Source organism: Jaculus jaculus, chromosome X (genome assembly GCF_020740685.1).
Source record: "Jaculus jaculus isolate mJacJac1 chromosome X, mJacJac1.mat.Y.cur, whole genome shotgun sequence".
Lineage (NCBI taxonomy): Eukaryota > Metazoa > Chordata > Mammalia > Rodentia > Dipodidae > Jaculus > Jaculus jaculus.
In genome coordinates, this window is record NC_059125.1 from 132,312,253 (window position 1) to 132,330,313 (window position 18,061).

Here is an 18,061-nt window from a genome sequence, read left to right on the forward strand (position 1 = left end):
AAGAGACCCCTGGATGACCATGTCCCTGAATGATCATGTCCTAACACCAGGGATCAACTAGTACTAAAGACTACAATAGGTCTGTCTTACACAGGTTTTAACAAAGTACTAAAAAGATTAAAAGTTTAAGCTGACCTTCACATAACTTGTGAGAACAAAATGCAATACTACCTTTAAAATATACATGCTAATATTTTGACGCATATAGATATCCACTTGATCTCCACTACATTACTCTTACACCTCCGTCCAAACCAATTCTCCACATGTGTGTGGATGGATCTCTGTACTCTATTTCATTTTGCTGATCGATTTCCATAACTTGATGCCAATGTTATGCTATGTTTATTGCTGTAGCTATCTTCTTGAAATTTGATTATGTTAGAACCCCCAAAAGCACTTTTTCATAGTTGTTTTGTTGTTCTAGATACCTTCTATTTAAAAATATACTGACTTATCATTTTTAATTTTTTTAAAATTTGTTTGCAAGAAGCAGCAGATAGAGAGAGAGAAAAATGGGTGCTTCATGGCCTCTTGGCACTGCAAATGACCACCAGACACATGTGCCACTTTGTACATATGGTTACGTGGGTACTTGGGAACTGAACTTGGACTGTCAGGTTTAATAAACTACTTTTTTTCTAGATACAGTTTCACCCTTAACCCAGGCTGGCCTGAAACTTAAAACAATCCTCCTGCCTCAGACTCTCAAATGCTGAGATTGAAGGTGTGTGCCACTAAGCCTGGCCTGACTTCTGATTATACAGACAGAAAGGGGGGGGGAGAGGTAGGAAGGGAGGGAAAGGGAGAAGAGGGAGAGGAAGAGAAAAAGAAAGAAAGAGAGAGAGAGAAATTTTGAGAGAGAGAGAGAATGGACACACCATGGGCTCCTGCCACTGTAAATGAACTTCAGATGTATGTGCTACTTTGTGCATCTGACTTTACATGGATATTGAGGAATCTAACCCAGGCCATCATGCTTTGAAAGTAAGTGCCTTTGACTGCTGAGCCATCTTTCTAGACCCACATGGGGGTTTCTCTTACATGATTCAATTAGTTGATATATATGACATATATTAATTTTTATCTTTTTGGTTTATAGACATTCCCTAACTTTTTTTTTTTTTGAGGTAGAGCATCACTCTCATCCAGGTTGACATGGAACTCATTCTGTTGTCCAACGCTAGCCTCGAACTTAAAGGATCATTCTACCTCTGCCTCCCAAGTGTTGGAAAGGTGTGTGCCACCACACCCCACTGAACTTCCATACCTTTTATTATGAAATAATTTCAGACTTCTAGAAAATTTATAAAAACAGAACCAAGGAGTTGAGGATATACTTCAGTGGTACAGTGTTTACCTAGAATGTGTTAAATATTGGATTTGGTCCTGCTCAGAATAGAAAAAAACAAAAAGGGTTAACATGGCATTTTCTCACTGTAAACGTTTTGCTACAACTTTGAAGTCTTCTCTCTCTCTCTCTCTCTGTGTGTGTGTGTGTGTATACACACACACACATGCAACAAAGGGACAGTAACTTTTAAATATCACAAGTACTTAGCATGTATTTTCCACTAATACTTAGCATGTATTTTATTAGTATATATTTTCTAAGAATAAAAATACTGTCTTATACTACCATAGTATATCAAATGCAGAAAATTCAAAGCTGATACAATCTACAGTCCACATTTTAAACTTGTCCATTTTCACTATTATTTTTAACTAATGATTATATATTCTTTTATTAGATCAGCATTGTTAGTTCAGTCTTTGGGGTTTGATAGGAACATACAAGTTAATAATACTAATAAGGATTTTGCCTTCTTCTTTCCTCTGATACTATTTTGGGTATTCTTTTGCAAAGTGTTTTGTTATATTGTCCATGCACCTCAATTTAAAAAGAATACTAAAAGTACTCTCCAAAATAGAAATGGAAAAACATAGTACAGTGACATCTACAGTTAGGTCAAATTCTATTTATACTACTAATGAACTATGTGATACTGGAAAGTCTTACCATTTCTGAACTTGTCTCCTCATCAATCAAATGAGAAAGCTGAGAAAGGTAATCTGTAAATTGTTTTCTACCATATACCATTTCTGTAGGTTACTTTAAATACTCAAAATATGCCTCACCATTTATAAGTCGTTTATTTTTCATTATCTGCTCAGTCTTGAATGTGGATAAATGCATAGTCTTCTCTTGACCTTCAGTCATTAAAACAGAATCCTGTATTCTTAAAAAGAAAATATAGTTGTTAAATGAGTGCAATGTTTACCCCTATGTATTGAAGGGAAATTATAAGAATTTTGACTAAAATTTTAAAACCCAAAGGTATTTTACTGAGCTGTTCTCAACAGGCAGTTTTAACATGTAAATGGCTCCTGATCAAACGGAGGACAAATCAGAAACATGCCCATACTAGCCAACTAGCCCTCTTTTGGTGCTTCTCTTTTCTGTGTGTAGTTACCTCAAATGCTGACTATTCAGAGACTCCTGCCCCACCCATCACTCCCATGTTGGCATGTTATTATTCCCACTATTCAGTTCATATGGAAAAGGAGAACAAGTTCTTTGCAAGAAAAAGGACTTGCTATGCCTCACAGCAACATAAAACACATTTTATTTAGGGGTTAATTTATACTGACTCTAACATGCACCAAGTATTTAATTATCCATTAGACCTATAGCCTATCTACCAAGACAGAGGTAATTTGATATCATACCCGTAATTTTTAGTTGAAGATTTATTTATTTGATCCTCACAGGTAAGTGTTTTTGGCAAAATCATTTCTGTCATCTTACACCTGTCATCTGTATGCTTTGCATCTGTGCTTGCTTTTAGTTTCTCCAGTCTAGATGATCTTCGTACAATACATGGAGTTTTTAAGGCAGAGATTTTTTCCACCAGACTTGAATTCCCTTCATTATTTAGTGGTTCGTGAGAGATGGAATTTTCATGAGCCAAAATTTGCATTCCAAATGATTTGGGGTCTTGTATAGCCTACAAAGATGTAAGTGTATCCACAAGTAATTATAACATAATAATAACTAAAATGGTAAGAAATTAAATTTTATCTTCTTTGATAAAACTAAAATGACTATAATATAAAAGTGTAAGCATTCATATATATGTAACCGTAATGAAAGGTTCATAATCATTTAAAAAGAAGAATCAAGCTACATTTAATAGACCTAACTCAGTAAAGCCTAAAACTAACTTTAATCAATAATATGCTTAAGTTCAAGAGAAAACACAGGTCACTCTTGGTGCTTAAATTCTATAGGAAACAAGTAGACAGACTGATAGGAGACTCATAAGACAAGAGAAATACTATCCTGGATCATATCAATGGACTACAAGGTCTACTACCTTGTTTTCATCAACAGCAGTAACTGACATTTTAATGGGACAAAGTGATACATACCCTTAATAACATTGATTCTGAAAGGTTAATAGGAGCTGAGGAGGAGGCTCAGGCATAAAGTGCTTGTAAATATTGGAATCTGGATTCCCATAACAAATATAGATGCATGGTGGGCATGGCAACCCACCTTTAACCCCAGTGTTTGGGAGGTGGAGCCAGAACCCCTGAGTAAGCTGGCAAAATAGACTAGCAGAGGCACTAGTATGTGTTCAAGTGTTAGACCCTGCTTCAGTAAGTAAAGTGAAGAGCAACTGAGGAAGACAGCAATGCCACTCTAACCTCCACACACATGCTGCTGCACATGTGCATACATGCATATGAATAATACATAGAATACACACACACACACACACACACACACACACGTACCTGCATCCACACATACACAAAAAAAAACCCACAAAAAAGCTTAACAATATATTATGAATTCTTCTAACATTCCTTTAATAATCCATTATACATTTAACTTCCTTGAAAATATTTTTATATGGATTTTAAATCTTCTTCAGTTCACTTATATATGTAAGTTACAAATTTCTCAAAATAAAATATTCTACAATTTATAACTAAGAGAATTTTACATGATTTTTTCCAATCTCTCTGTTGTTAAAAGTTTTCATTTTAGGGCTGGAGAGATGGCTTAGCGGTTAAGTGCTTGCCTGTGAAGCCTAAGGACCCCGGTTCAAGGCTTGGTTCCCCAGATCCCACGTTTAGCCAGATGCACAAGGGGGCGCACACGTCTGGAGTTCGTTTGCAGGGGCTGGAAGCCCTGGCGCGCCCATTCTCTCCCTCTCCCTCTGTCTTTCTCTCTGTGTCTGTCCCTCTCAAATAAATAAATAAAAAATGAACAAAAAAAAATATTAAAAAAAAAGTTTTCATTTTAGGGCTGGAGAGATGGCTTAGTGGTTAAGTGCTTGCCTGTGAAGCCTAAGGACCCCAGTTCGAGGCTCGATTCCCCAGGACCCACGTCAGCCAGATGCACAAGGGGGCGCACGCATCTGGAGTTCGTTTGCAGTGGCTGGAAGCCCTGGCATGCCCATTCTCTGTCTGTCTCTATCTGCCTCTTTCTCTCTCTGTCTGTTGCTCTTAAATAAATAAACAAAACAAAAATTTTTTTTAAAAGTTTTCATTTTATTTTTAAAACTTGCTAATCTTGTGTTTACTTCATCATTAATCTATCATAATTTCCTATATATTACCCACATTCCTTTTTTCAGATACTACAATGTTTAATCTTCATCCTTATTTCCATGCCTAATGCTTTTCTAGATTTTTTTTTCTTAGTTCAACCATGTCTGTCTGTGATGTATTTAGCATATCTGTATGCAGTATTATTTCAAGTGTGCGTGTACTGTAACATAAGAATATTTTATTCTTTATATTTATTTTTTTGAACAGAGGGAGAAACAGACAGACAGACAGACAGACACACACACACACACACACACACACACACACACACACACACACAAAGAGAGAGAGAGAGAAAATGATAGAATGATCATGGTCATACTAGAGCTTCTGTTACTGTAAATGAACTCCAGATATGAGTACTACTTTGGGCATCTAGATTTATGTGAGTACTGGGGAGTCAAACATGGGCTATGGAGGTTTGCAAATGCTGAGCCATCTCTCCAGCCTCAACATATTATATTATTATGTTATCTCAGTCTTTCAAGTACCCATAGACCATTTTAGTAATAGACAATAGCAAAGTAAAATATCTAGTTTCTATTATTAATAAATTATCCAACTCTGATTTATATTCTGTTTATATAGAGCAATATAATTTAATAAGTTAAAAGATTTAAGTAGTGCTGTATTTCCTGACATTAAAAGATCACTAACATATATATTAAATATATAAAAAAAGAATTTATAAAAATGCTGTATAGTATAATTCTATGTGAATAAGATAAATTTTCATAGAATACAACAGAAATAATTGGAGACTAGGCTACAGAGATTGATCAGCCGGTAAAACACATGGTGCACAGGTGTGAGAACCTGAGTTTGGATTCCTTGCACCCATGTAAATAATCAGGTGTGGCTGCTCATCCCAGCAATTAGAAGGTGAGACCGGCTGGTCCCTGGGCAAGCTGATTGCTAGACTAACCAAACTGGTGAGCTCCAGGTTCAGAGAGAGACTCCACATCAAGAAATAAGGTGGAGAGTGACTAAAATAGACATCCATTGATCTCTGGCCTCTACCATCATGAGTGCTCACACAAAAATGAACATTCATACACTTAGGTATGCACACATACATACACAAAAGAAATAATCTGAAATGCATCAAACGCTTAAGAATGATTATCTCTAGTGAGTGGAAGTATGGAAGAATTGTTGTTACTATATTATTATGTAATCCTGTAATGTCTCTTATGTTTGTCTGCTTTTCTGATTTTAAGACAGGAGTTCATTATGTCACCTGGGCTAGCCGTGAATTCCTTAACAACTGATTTGGCTGCCTTAGTCTCCTTAATACTGGTATCACAGGCATGTGTCACCACAACTGTCCCCTCACTTAGCAGTCCAAATTATTCTCTGTTGAACTATAAAGTAATACTCTGCATCAAAATAAATGTATTACTTTTCTGAAGTGAGAAAATTCTTTCCTTTCATTTCATACATTTCATTACATACATTAGGAAAGTAAAGCTATGCCTTCTTAGGTATACTGTGGATAAATCTATTTTCACTTTCTAATCCCTTTAAATCTCCACTCAAGACCTTCTAAAGGATCATCGTGTCATCTTCTCAAAAGCGTCTTCTAGATGTTGACATCTAGGTAGATCTGCATGTATCACAACAAAGATATAATCAGACACCCACACTGTGTGCCTACTGTTCACTGACAGATGGTTGTCCCACAGCCTAGCTAGCCTAGAACTTTGTTCAAATGGTACAGTAGTACAAGGACTGAAAATTCACCTGTGCTATTTCTGTGCAATTGTCATTGGTCTGAGGCACACCAAGATGCACTTCTAAACTTTCCTTTCCACCACTAAGACCTTGGCTTTTCTCTTTTTCTTCACAGTTGTGTCCCACCTGGGCTCCTGACCATGTGTTGACGGCTGGCAACCACTCAAGAGACAATGTTTTATCATTCTTTGTGCCTCCTGGTAAATCTCCACAGCATGGTGGCAAGGCACTAAGAGGTATTAATAGGGAACACAGGGAGTTATCCAACTGGTCCATAGATGCTCCTAAATCAAAATCATTCAGTATTTCAAGCAGTCTCTCTTCTTGGCTATGTTTTGGTGACAATAAGTTTGCTAAGGAAGAACTTGAACCTTCAAGTGAGCTTTCTTCGTCTTCAGTTTCTTTAGAAGCCATGGCCATTATATTTTCCTTCTCAGGCTCAGAAAATGCATCTGGTACTGCTAAGATCTTCTCTGGCCCTGTTAATGATTTCTCCTTTACAGAATCCACATTGGGCTCTTTCACAGAAGTACCTGTGTGCAGGCTAACTGCAGGGGACACTCTGTCTTCATGTAGTTCCTGTGTATTCCAAACAAATTCTATTAAAGTCAATGCAAAGAAACATTAAACATGATAAATGTTAGCTGTATAACTCATAATTCATTTTGTTTATAATGTTTGCTTGTTATTCATTTTTATCAGTTATCCTCTTTATCCATAAACTGAAAGAACATTCCATACTATTTCCCCATGTCAAATCAGTAACTCCTGGGTACATAGTTAAACATTTAACACTGTACCAAGGGCAATATTGGCTGCACAATTTACACATTGTAAATTATCTGCTAAAGTAAGTTAATTATCTATGATAATGAAGGAGACAGAGATACTGTGGATGGTTTATTTATAGATGATCTCAATATTAGACAGAAGCAATGACTGTTATATTCTTTCTTTCCAAATGTCTTATAAAAATTACTGCCATTTCACGTTCTAAGTGAATATGCAAATATGAAGTAAAGAAGATGAAATGGACAGGAAGTCAGAAAGGAAAATAGGAGAAAATAGTACAATAAGTCTGTCTAAAATTTATGAGCCCTAGTGATAAATTAATAGTTATAGGTTTTGATTGCTATAACAAAAATATAAAACTTTAATTTCTAAGTGAAAATCATTTCTCACAAATATTAGCTCAACACATTGTACTTGTCTTACAATGTTTCCAATCCTCAAAATACTACTGGAATCACATTTTTAAAACTGCTTTCAAAATCAGTTGACGAGCCATTCAAGAAAATAATGAACTTTGAGGGTACTAAATTTGTTCCAACAATAAGAACAACAAAACTTATTAATTTACTTGATTTTAAAGAATAGGATGCGTTTCAATGACTTCATTTGTTTCCCAAACTCAAATCTATCACCTTTCTGGCAAGATGCATTATTGTTTTCTTAGTCTTTTAATACTTTGTTCTAATTTGAATTTAGAAAGTAAGACATATTTTATTCTTCCTCCAGAGATTTCCAATCTTTCACCATGTATCCCTTTATTTATAACATACAGAGCTTAAAAAGAAAAAAAAATTAGCAGGGAGTGGTGGCACATGCCTTTAATCCCAGAACTCAGGAGGCAGAGGTACGAGGATCACCGCAAGTTCGAGGTCACCCTGAGACTACATAGTGAATTCCAAGTCAGCCTGGGCTACAGTGAGACGCTACCTCAAGAAACACACATACACACACACACAAAAAAAATAGTTACAGAGAACCTAACGCTATACAAGAATATGTTTTCGGGGAGAAGGATGCAATGGACTTTTCCTGATACTGTCAAAAATATAAAACAAAATTTAAAAAGTTGCTTTCTCAGAGGATTTTTCAAAGAATGTACATTGCAAATCATTGTCTTAGGACATTTTTGTCCAAAAAGAATGATTTTTATGGATGATCTATTAACATTTGAGCATATAAGACATGAGGATATTTACATAGCCAGTGGAAAAAGTGAGTATTTGAGAAGGAATAATTACTGGGGTCAAGATTACCAGCTGTGCGGAGAGTGTGAAGGTGGGTTTGGCAGAGTGGGGTGAGTAAGCCAGACCCTGTCTTCTGGCTCCACCCAGCTACCTGGTCTGGGTTCCCTACGTAGACAGTGTGCAGGCAGGCATAGGGGTGCTGAGTGAGCAGGACAGACCCCTGTCTCCTGGTTCCTCCCATCTCCCTGGTCTGGGTCCCCTGCCCGCTCAGTGTGTTGATGGGCACTGCTGAGTAGTGTGAGTACACCAGACCCCTGTATCCTGTCTCCTCCCAGCTCTCTGGTCTCCATCTCAAAACATTGAAGGTGATAAATTCCTTCAGTAAACTGGCAGGATACAAAATCAATGCACAAAAAACAGTGGCTTTTCTATATGCAAAAGACAAATATACAAAGGAAGAAATCAGCAAGGCTGTTTCATTTTGAGTAGCAACAAAAATTTAAATACCTTGGAATAACACTAACCAAGAATGTGAAAGACTTATATAATGAAAACATAAAAAAAAAAAAAAACTCAAGAAAGAAATCCAGGAGGACTTGAAAAGATAGAAAGGCCTGCTTTGCTCCTGGATAAGTAGAATTAATATTGTGAAAATAGCAATTCTACCAAAAGCAATGCACAGTTTAATGCAATACCAATAAAATACCAGCATCATTCTTCACAGAGACCGAAAAAATGATTTCAAAATTCATATGGAATGGCACAAGGCCTCAGATTTCCAAATATATCCTCAGCAAAAACTAACTAACTAAATAAATAAACCATCTGGCAGTATCACCATGCCTCATGTAAAACTATTACAAAGCCCTAGTGAAAACAAACAAACAAACAACAACAAAAAAAAAACCAGCAAGAGACTGGAATAAAAAACAGAAACAGGGCTGGAGGGCTGGCTTAGTGGTTAAGGCATTTGCCTGCAAAGCCAAAGGACTCAGGTTTGATTTCCCAGGACCTACGTTAGCCAGATGCACAAAGGGGTGAACGAATCTGGAATTCATTTACAATGGCTGGAAGCCCTGGCACGCCCATTCTTTCTCTCTCTCTCCCTTTCTCTGTCAAATAAATAAATAAAATTAAAATTAAAAAAAAAACAGAAACATATATCAGTGATACAGAACTGAAGAGCCAGACCTTAGGTCAAGTAGCTATAGTTGCTTGAAATTTGATAAAAGTGCCAATAATGTACACTGGAGGAAAGGCAGCATCTTCAACAAATGCTGTTGGACATATTGGATGCCCATATGTAAAAAAATAATATTAGACACACTTATTTCACCATGTACAAAAATCAAGTCCAAATGGATTAAAGGCCTCAATATAAGACCTTAAACTCTTCAAGTACTGGAAGAAAAAATAGGAGGTCCTCTCCATGATATAGGCCTGAGAAAAGATTTCATGAACAAAACCCCAGCAGCCCAGGAAATTAAACAAGCACTCAGCCAATGGGATCTCATGAAGGTAAAAAGCATTTGCATAGACAAACATACCATAAGAACAGCCAATAGATTATCCACTGAACAGGAGAAAATCTTTGCTAGCTATTCCACTGACAGAACCCTAATATCTAGAATCTACAAAGAACTCAAAAAACTAAACAATTAAAAATTAAACAACCCACTCCAAAAGTGGGGTAGATAACCAAGTGGGGAGTTCTCAGAGGAAGAATTGCAAATGGATAACACACACTTAAGAAATGTTCAACTTCTTGAACCATCAGGGAAATGAAAATTGAAACAACTATGAGATTCCACCACAGTAAGGATAGCAAACATTAAAAAAAAAAAAATCAAATGAAAACAAATGTTGGTGATGATGTGGAGAAATAGGAACCCTCATTCACTGTTGGTGGATACGTAAGCTGGTACAACCACTATGGAAATCATGATGGAGACTCCTGAAAAGGATGAATATAGAGTCACCAACTGACTCTGCTATTCTTGTACTGTGCATTTACCTTAAAAGCTCCACATCTCAGTTCAGAGATATTTGATCAACCATTTTTATAACTGCTCACTTCATAATAGCTAAGAAGTACCATGAACCCAGGTGTCCATAATTGGATGAATGGATAATGAGGGTGTGATATATCTTCATGATAGAATTCTACTCAGGAGGAAGAAAAAAATGACACAATGAAATTTGTAGAAAAATGGTTGAACTTGGAATACATCATTATAAGTGAACTCCCACAATCACAGAAAGACAATCATCACATGGTCTCACTCATCTGCAGTCCCCAACCTAGATCAGCCCAAGTTGCTGACATACCTGATTGGCATCTTGAAGCTTGCTCTATAGGGAGGGTGGGGTGTGGGAGAAGGGGAAGAGTGGGGGGACACAAAAATGAACCCAAATTGAACTGGTAACATAGAATCCTATATCCTGAAAGTTATACAAATTAGACAAGTGGAACCCTCAAAAGGTTCTTAGGGGGAGCACCTGAATCGAAGGGCACTGGAAAGGGTGAGAAGAAGCCTAACCTTACATTTCTCCTGTTTCTCTTTCTTCTCTTTTTCTTTTTTTCTTTTCCTTTGGTGCTGGTCTGTACTTCCCTGTACCAGGTTGTGGATTATTTCCACAATGAGACGTTGATCAGAGAGACCTACCAGATCTCCCAAAACAAACAAGACAGACTTCTGTCACAGCACCTAATTACCCACCTGAGGTTAATGGACAGACCCTACTGCTGAAGACACCATATGTCAGCAGGAACAATGGAGAGACCTGATTGGAATCCGGAAGTGAGCCAGTCCCCCGACAATTAGCCCATCTAATGCTGGAAGGTGCTACATAAGCTACTGGGGGAAAGTGGCCAACATCTGTCTGAGAAACTCAAAGTATACACAACTCAAAAGCAAACAACCTGACATGATGCTCACACAAGTGCAGAAGTGGCACACAGCCAAGGTGCATAACCAACTGCTCTTGGATTCCATATCTGGAACTGGCAAACAAGTCAGAATCACATCTAGATAATCATTTTGCTTCCCAATGTCAAGCTCCCAATAGTCTTGCATATAAGAGGGTTCAAACCCTTTAAATTCTCTTAAAATTAATAACTGTTATTCCATTTAACTGGTGCTGACTTCACTCTCTGTTGGAGATTCTGCTACTCTGTTTCTGAAGGGAGCAGGATCTGAGGAGATAAACAGCCCAGCACATTCCACCCCGGCTCCAGCTGAAACCACAGAGGAATTGGGGAAATAAGCAAGAGTGCTGCTCTCTTAGTTAAGCTGAAATCAGCAAAAGGATGTAGGAGGTAGACACTGAGGACAATCAACACCTACCAAAGCAGAGATCCAGAGGATCCCAAGAGCCCATCACTGAAGTAGACTTAAAACACACCCAACATGGCTCAGGGAAATTTGTGGAAGAGGGGGTGGAAAGATTGTTAGAGTCACAAGTTGGGACATATTGCACAGAGACACTACCTCTCCACCATAACTGATGTCTGCCCCCATAATACTTGACCCACAATCCCCATGCAGTTGACCTGCATCACCAACAAGGAGGGCCTCTTCAGAAAAGGGACAGAAGGAAGAAAAGGACGGTGCCAACATGTTTTGTTTACATACTAAATATGTCCATATCTAATAAAAATAAATTTTAAAAAATACTACAAGTCACCTAAAATAGATGCAAAACAAGAAACTTCTTGGGTCAGGTATTACAGATGTGTGAAGGCGTGAAAGAAGAAAGAAGAATATATTTATGCAGAACTATCCAAGTATATGCATCCATAAACCATCATTGCTCTCAGTATAACTCATAGTATTAGTATTTTATAGTGGTAGACAACAAACTTACCCCTTGATTGAATTCCAAAGTTTTATGTTCATCCTCCTGATTTTGGAATCCTTACTTGAATAAAACAAGTTTAGTGATATGAAGTGTGTAAGGTACCCAAGATTAGGTAAGGCCCAGGTATGGTAGGGCTATCCTGGGAAGGTACTTGAGCACCTGATATCCCTATAGATGCGTTTGAGTCCACTGTAGGCAGAACCAGTCATAGAGCACTTTGATTCCCCATAGCTGAGAGCAGAAGCAGTGATGGAGGAGGCACTTATCACATGACCACCAGGAGCACTGGAAAGTAATCTGAATCATTAAAGCAAACAGGGCAACATGAAGATTACCAGACAATACTTCTGCCATGTCTTATCGCTCCTCCGAAAAAACACTAGGATATTTGCAGTGGTAGGTGAGAAACAGATCAGGAAAATACTATTTTATTAGTGAAAAAAATACTGGAAGAGGTTTTTAGATGAGCATAGATCTCTTCTCAGATATGCTTTAGTCATCTGACTGCCTAGAAGAGGATCTAAATATATCTAAAACCTTAACATGCTTTCAAAAAAAAAATCTAAATTCATGATCACATAGTCAGTCTCTATTACATAAACTAACCTTTTGGTGGTGTGGCAAATTTTCACCTTCAGGTCCTAGAAGAGAACAGTATTTTATTATACTTTTTTTTTCTTTGTTTGTTTTTCAAGATCCGCTCTTGCTCTAGCCAAATCTAATCTGGAAGTCTCTATGTAGTGGCAGGCTAGCCTTGCTCTTACAGAGATCTTCCTATCTCTGTCTCCTGAGTGCCAGAATTAAGGTTATATACCCACCACTCCCAGCAACAAGAGAGAATGGGTGCATCAGGGCCTCCAGCTACTGCAAACAACTCCAGTACATGTGCCACTTCATGCATCTGGCTTTATGTGCATACTAGGGATCTAAACTTCAGTAGTAAGGCTTTATGTGCAAGTGCCTTAACCACTGAACTCTCTTTCCAGTCCCATTGTCATAGTTTTATTAAATCATTATAAACACCTTTTTCTTTTATTCTGATATCTTTTCCTCCTATTATGAAATTCTTGTATAGGTAGTATCAGGCACTGCAAGGTGATGAATATCAACGCCATTTAGAAAGACTGCATTGCAAGCCATACTACCCTTCCTATGGCTCTAAGACAGACATATTGAAAGGGGGAGGGGATATGACGGAGGGTGGAATTGAGAAGGGACAGTGGTGGAGGGGATTACCATGGCTTATTGTCTATAATTATGGAAGCTGTCAACAAAAAGTAAAAAACAACATTTCCATCAGTATTTTATAATCACAAAACTTTAATTCTATTAAACAATTAAAGTGATAGATCAAATATTTTATAAATTTGTCAGTATACTGAAGTAAAGGTATTATTAGAAAGGTAAAATATTCTTAATTTCTTAAAATATTTAATATCCAAATAAAAGTTTAATTATATTTTTTTGTTTTTGTTTTTGTCACAGTGGTGTCTCACTCTAGCCAGGACTAACCTGGAATTCACTATATAGTTCCAAGCTGGCCTCGTACTAGCAGTGATCCTCCTACCTCTGCCTCTTGAGTGTAGGGACTGAAGGTGTGAACCACTATGCCCAGCTTAATTTTAACTATTTGAAATGGGTTTAGAAAAAAGAAAGCCTAATTATTTCAGCTGAACTGCTCTGAGTATTTATAACTACAAAAGGAAAACTTGTATCTACTTTATTTCATCTTCTTCATGAGACATAATGCAGCTTGCATGCTATCTGGAGTTAGGCATGGATATCTCATGTAGAATATGAAGGACTGCTTCAGTGCCTCATGACTTCAACTCCACTAACCTTAAGGTTAATTGATCTAGCTCACCGAGAGTTCAAAGAGGTTGCACTTTCATGCTGCAGGTATATGACAACGTGAGCCAGCTTCCTGCTTGTGTTGTGCTTTCCCCGAGTGTGGTTGTACACACCTGAAACACCAGAACTTAGGAGACAGAGGCAGTATCTCAAGGCCATCCCTCATCACATGGCGAGTTTCAGGCCAGCCTTAGTTACATAAGACCCTGCCTCGAAACAACAGAAACAAAGTATGCAAATTTTGTGAAGGCTGGCACTGAGTTCACCACAAGCTTCCTGTCTCAGGCACCCAAGTACTGGGATTAAGGACATGTGCTACCATGTCTGGCATTCAACGCTTTTTGAGAATTATTATGAACTTGTGATCTTTTCAAAAATTTATTTCAGGCTGGAGAGATAGCTCAGCAGTTAAGTGCTTGCCTGTAAAGCCTAAGGACCCCGGTTTGAGGCTCGATTCCCCAGGATCCACATTAGCCAGATACACAAGGGGGCGCATGTGTTTGGAGCTTGTTTGCAGTGGCTGGAGGTCCTGGCATGCCCATTCTCTCTCTATGTATCTGCCTTTCTCTGTCTGTCACTCTCAAATAAATAGATAAATAAATGAACAAAAAAATCAACCCTGGGAGGGGAACTTTTTGTTTTTAAAGATTTATTTCCAGGAGCAAAAATTACTTTTTCTATAATTTGTCACAGCTTGGCCAGTGATGGGAGGGGATTATGGTCATGGCATACTGTGTATATGTATGGAAGTTGTCAATAAAAGTTTTTTTGTTGTTTTTTTGTTGTTTTTTTTTTTACAGAAAATGAAGTAGATAGACACTAGAGAGAGGAGAGCACATGTCTGCTAAGCTACTACCTCAAGATCTACACTCCAGTGAGTGATACACTTTCTCCAGCAAGGCACTAAAGGTTCCACTACCTGCTAGACCATTTCCACCATCTTAAAATTAAGTATTCAAACACATGAGCCTGTGGGGGACATTTTACATTAAACCCACCACAGTGCATGCTTACTACCTAGCAAGACAATTATATAGCCTTCACTCTGTAGGAGTCACTAGGAGACACTTCAAACAGCAAGACAATCATCCTGTAGTGTTACTACACCAAGGGTAAGATGTGCACATATGAGGCATAGCACACATATTTATATTATTATAGAGAAAGGAAACTAAAATATATGTATATATATTTGAACCCCAAAAATCACAAGTGGAAAGAGTAGATATTTGGTATGCAACTACACTATTTTTCCAGTGGGCAATATATGCAGCACAATCCAAGATCAACAATATTAATTTCATATTTCAAAATGCATGGTAAATAGCCTACTTGCATGTTAATCCATATTGACTAAAGTTTTCTATTTTTAGGCAGACAGATTTTTCTTATACATTGGTACTATGAAAACATACCTCCAATGTTTTGGTGGATCAAAGGACCTCCAGGCTTGGAAAATGTCCGAGTTAATGTTGGAAAATTGTTTCCCATCCTAAAAAGTAAATCAGCAAGTTAATAAAAATGGGAAAAGTTAATTAAGTGGAAAAAATTTCTCACTGACAATTTAAACTCTCTAATATAAAGAGATTTGCAAACATGTTTGTTTGCTACAAAATTCAATGTTTATTAAAATTATTACAAAATTGTTAAATCTACTTTCAGAGTGATCACAAAAATGGAGTGAGCTATAAACTAAATGGATGAACTCAAGTGTGGAAACAAGGTAAAGCCCATCTAGACTTGACTGTCCACCTAAGAAGGATATCAGCCTCGGGGAGAAAGAGGGTCTAAATTACACACATTTGCTACAGCCATCATTAAATACACTGATAGTTTGGCATTACAGTTTTAGATATGAGTGAAAGCTGCTGATGAGGAATTTCTCCAATATCATGTGTTGTTCTTGAATTTCTTAATAAGCAAAGAAGGGATATTAAAAGGAAAAGTTGAAAAGCAAGAAAAGGGTCATGGCTAATCAAATCTGCAATTTAAATCCTTTGCTTTGGATAATTGAAAGCTAACTGAAGAACATAACCTTCTCTTTTTCCCATTGGGCTAACTTATTGTATAAATGTAATAAAGACAACTTCCTTTATAAAAGGCCTCTCATGTCGGATGTGTTAACAACAGTTTTTATGCACTACACATAGCTACTTAACAAATCACACATTTTCTCTTGTCCAAAATCCAAACTGATCAATAGAACCTTTTCTGAAAAGAGGTGATGAAGCTACTTAGACAGAATGATAATTTATCAGGCCAACAGAAAAAGAGTGTCAAATGATTCTTTGAGAAGAACTAGGCAACTGGAAACAAAATAAAATCATACTTTGAATCCACAAGAGAGACTATCTTTCATTAATTACAAGAGAGAATTCAAGGCATACTTTTTAAAATATACCAAAGCTTCATTTGAACTACTAAAAATACTTACAATAGACAAGATTGCTAGTAATCAAAATGTCAAATCATATATGAATGATTAAACAAATTTCAATACTTACATAATGAAATATTGTCATTAAAATACATGTTAAAATTAATGACATGAGAAAATAACTATGACATATTATTATATTAAAGTTTACAAATGAACCCAACATGGCTCATGGAAATTTTATGGAAGAAGGGGCAGAAAGAATGTCAGAGCCACACATTGGGTCATGATATGCAGAGACATTTATCCTCCCCATAACTGTGGGCTAACTCCAGAATGCATGACCCATGTACCTCAACAAGGAGGGGCCAGAGGGAGGGGGTAGGATATGGATGAGCCTAACAATGGTACCAAATTGACTGTATTCACTGAGTATAAAACTAATTAATAAAAAAATAAAAATAAAATATTTAAATAAGATTAAAAAAATGCATGAAAGAGAGGGTCATTGAGTTTGCAGTACGGTTTTGTGTTTTGGAAACAGCCATTGGTAGTGTGAAGCAGGTTTGCTGGATGCCTGCATGATGCCCCAATGGAGCCATGAGAATGAACTGTGGATTACAGCGGAGACCCAGTGGAGATGACAGGACCATGAGATGGCTGCTAAAGAAAGCTGCTGGCCCCGATGAAGTTTTCCAGGACTGTGAGTAGCCTAGGTGGAGGGGCAGAATTGGAATACCAGAGACTTGTTGCTGGTTAGAATTATCAGACTTAGAGATTTGTCATTGATTAGAGTTGTTGGACTTGGAGCTACAGTGTTTGATGTTTGCCCTGTTTAAATCTTATACTGGTTGAATATTTCTATGCTATGCCCATTGCCATCTTTTGCAGTATGAATGTTTATTCTGTGCCATTATGGACTTTTTGAGGTTATATTTTGGTATTATGGCTCAGTTACAAGCTTGGATTATGGGGATGTATGAACATCATTGGAATTGATAAAAACTACAGGGACTTTTAAAATTAGATGGTTGTATTACATTTTACATCAAGTATGGTTATCTGTTTATGGGGGCCAGGAGCAGAATGTGGTGGTTGGATTCAGGTGTCCCCCATAAGCTTAGGTATGCTGAATTATAGGTTCCCAGGTGATGGAGATTTGGGAATTAACACCTTCAAGAGGCAGTGTATTGTTGGGGAAAGGCTTATGGGTGTTATAGCCAGTTTCTCCGTGCCAATGTTTGGCACACTCTCTTGTTGCTATCGCTTACCCTATATTGGCCAGGGGGTGATGTCCACCCTCTGCTCTTGCCATCATTCTCCCTTGTCATCATGGAGCTTCCCTTCGAAGCTGTGAGACAAAATAAACCTCTTTTTCCCACACACAAAAAAATATATATCTGTAGATTATCCCAATTTTATAGAAAATATGAACAAGGGGCTGGAGAGATGGCTTAATGGTTAAGTGCTTGCCTGTGAAACCTGAGGTCCCCAGTTTGAGGCTTGATTCCCAGGACCCATGTAAGCCAGATGCACAAGATAGAACATGCATCTGTAGTTCGTTTGCAGTGGCTGGATGCCTGGGTGCTTCCATTCTCTCCCTCTTATCTCTCTCTGTCTGTCTGTCTGTCTGTCACTC

General features: G+C 37.5%; 1 protein-coding gene across 1 annotated transcript in view; it reads right to left on the reverse strand.

Moving 5' to 3' along the window:
- LOC101605591 (ankyrin repeat domain-containing protein 31-like) overlaps window positions 1–18,061 on the reverse strand; it is a 163,070-nt gene that overhangs the window by 105,692 nt on the left and 39,317 nt on the right. The window contains exons 3-9 of the mRNA XM_045139950.1: window positions 15,461–15,537; window positions 14,059–14,158; window positions 12,346–12,491; window positions 6,367–6,956; window positions 2,731–3,008; window positions 2,140–2,240; window positions 1,459–1,483 (exon numbers count right to left, since the gene is read on the reverse strand). Of these exons, the coding sequence (XP_044995885.1) occupies window positions 1,459–1,483; window positions 2,140–2,240; window positions 2,731–3,008; window positions 6,367–6,956; window positions 12,346–12,491; window positions 14,059–14,158; window positions 15,461–15,537 (1,317 nt within the window). The remainder of the gene's footprint in view (window positions 1–1,458; window positions 1,484–2,139; window positions 2,241–2,730; window positions 3,009–6,366; window positions 6,957–12,345; window positions 12,492–14,058; window positions 14,159–15,460; window positions 15,538–18,061) is intronic.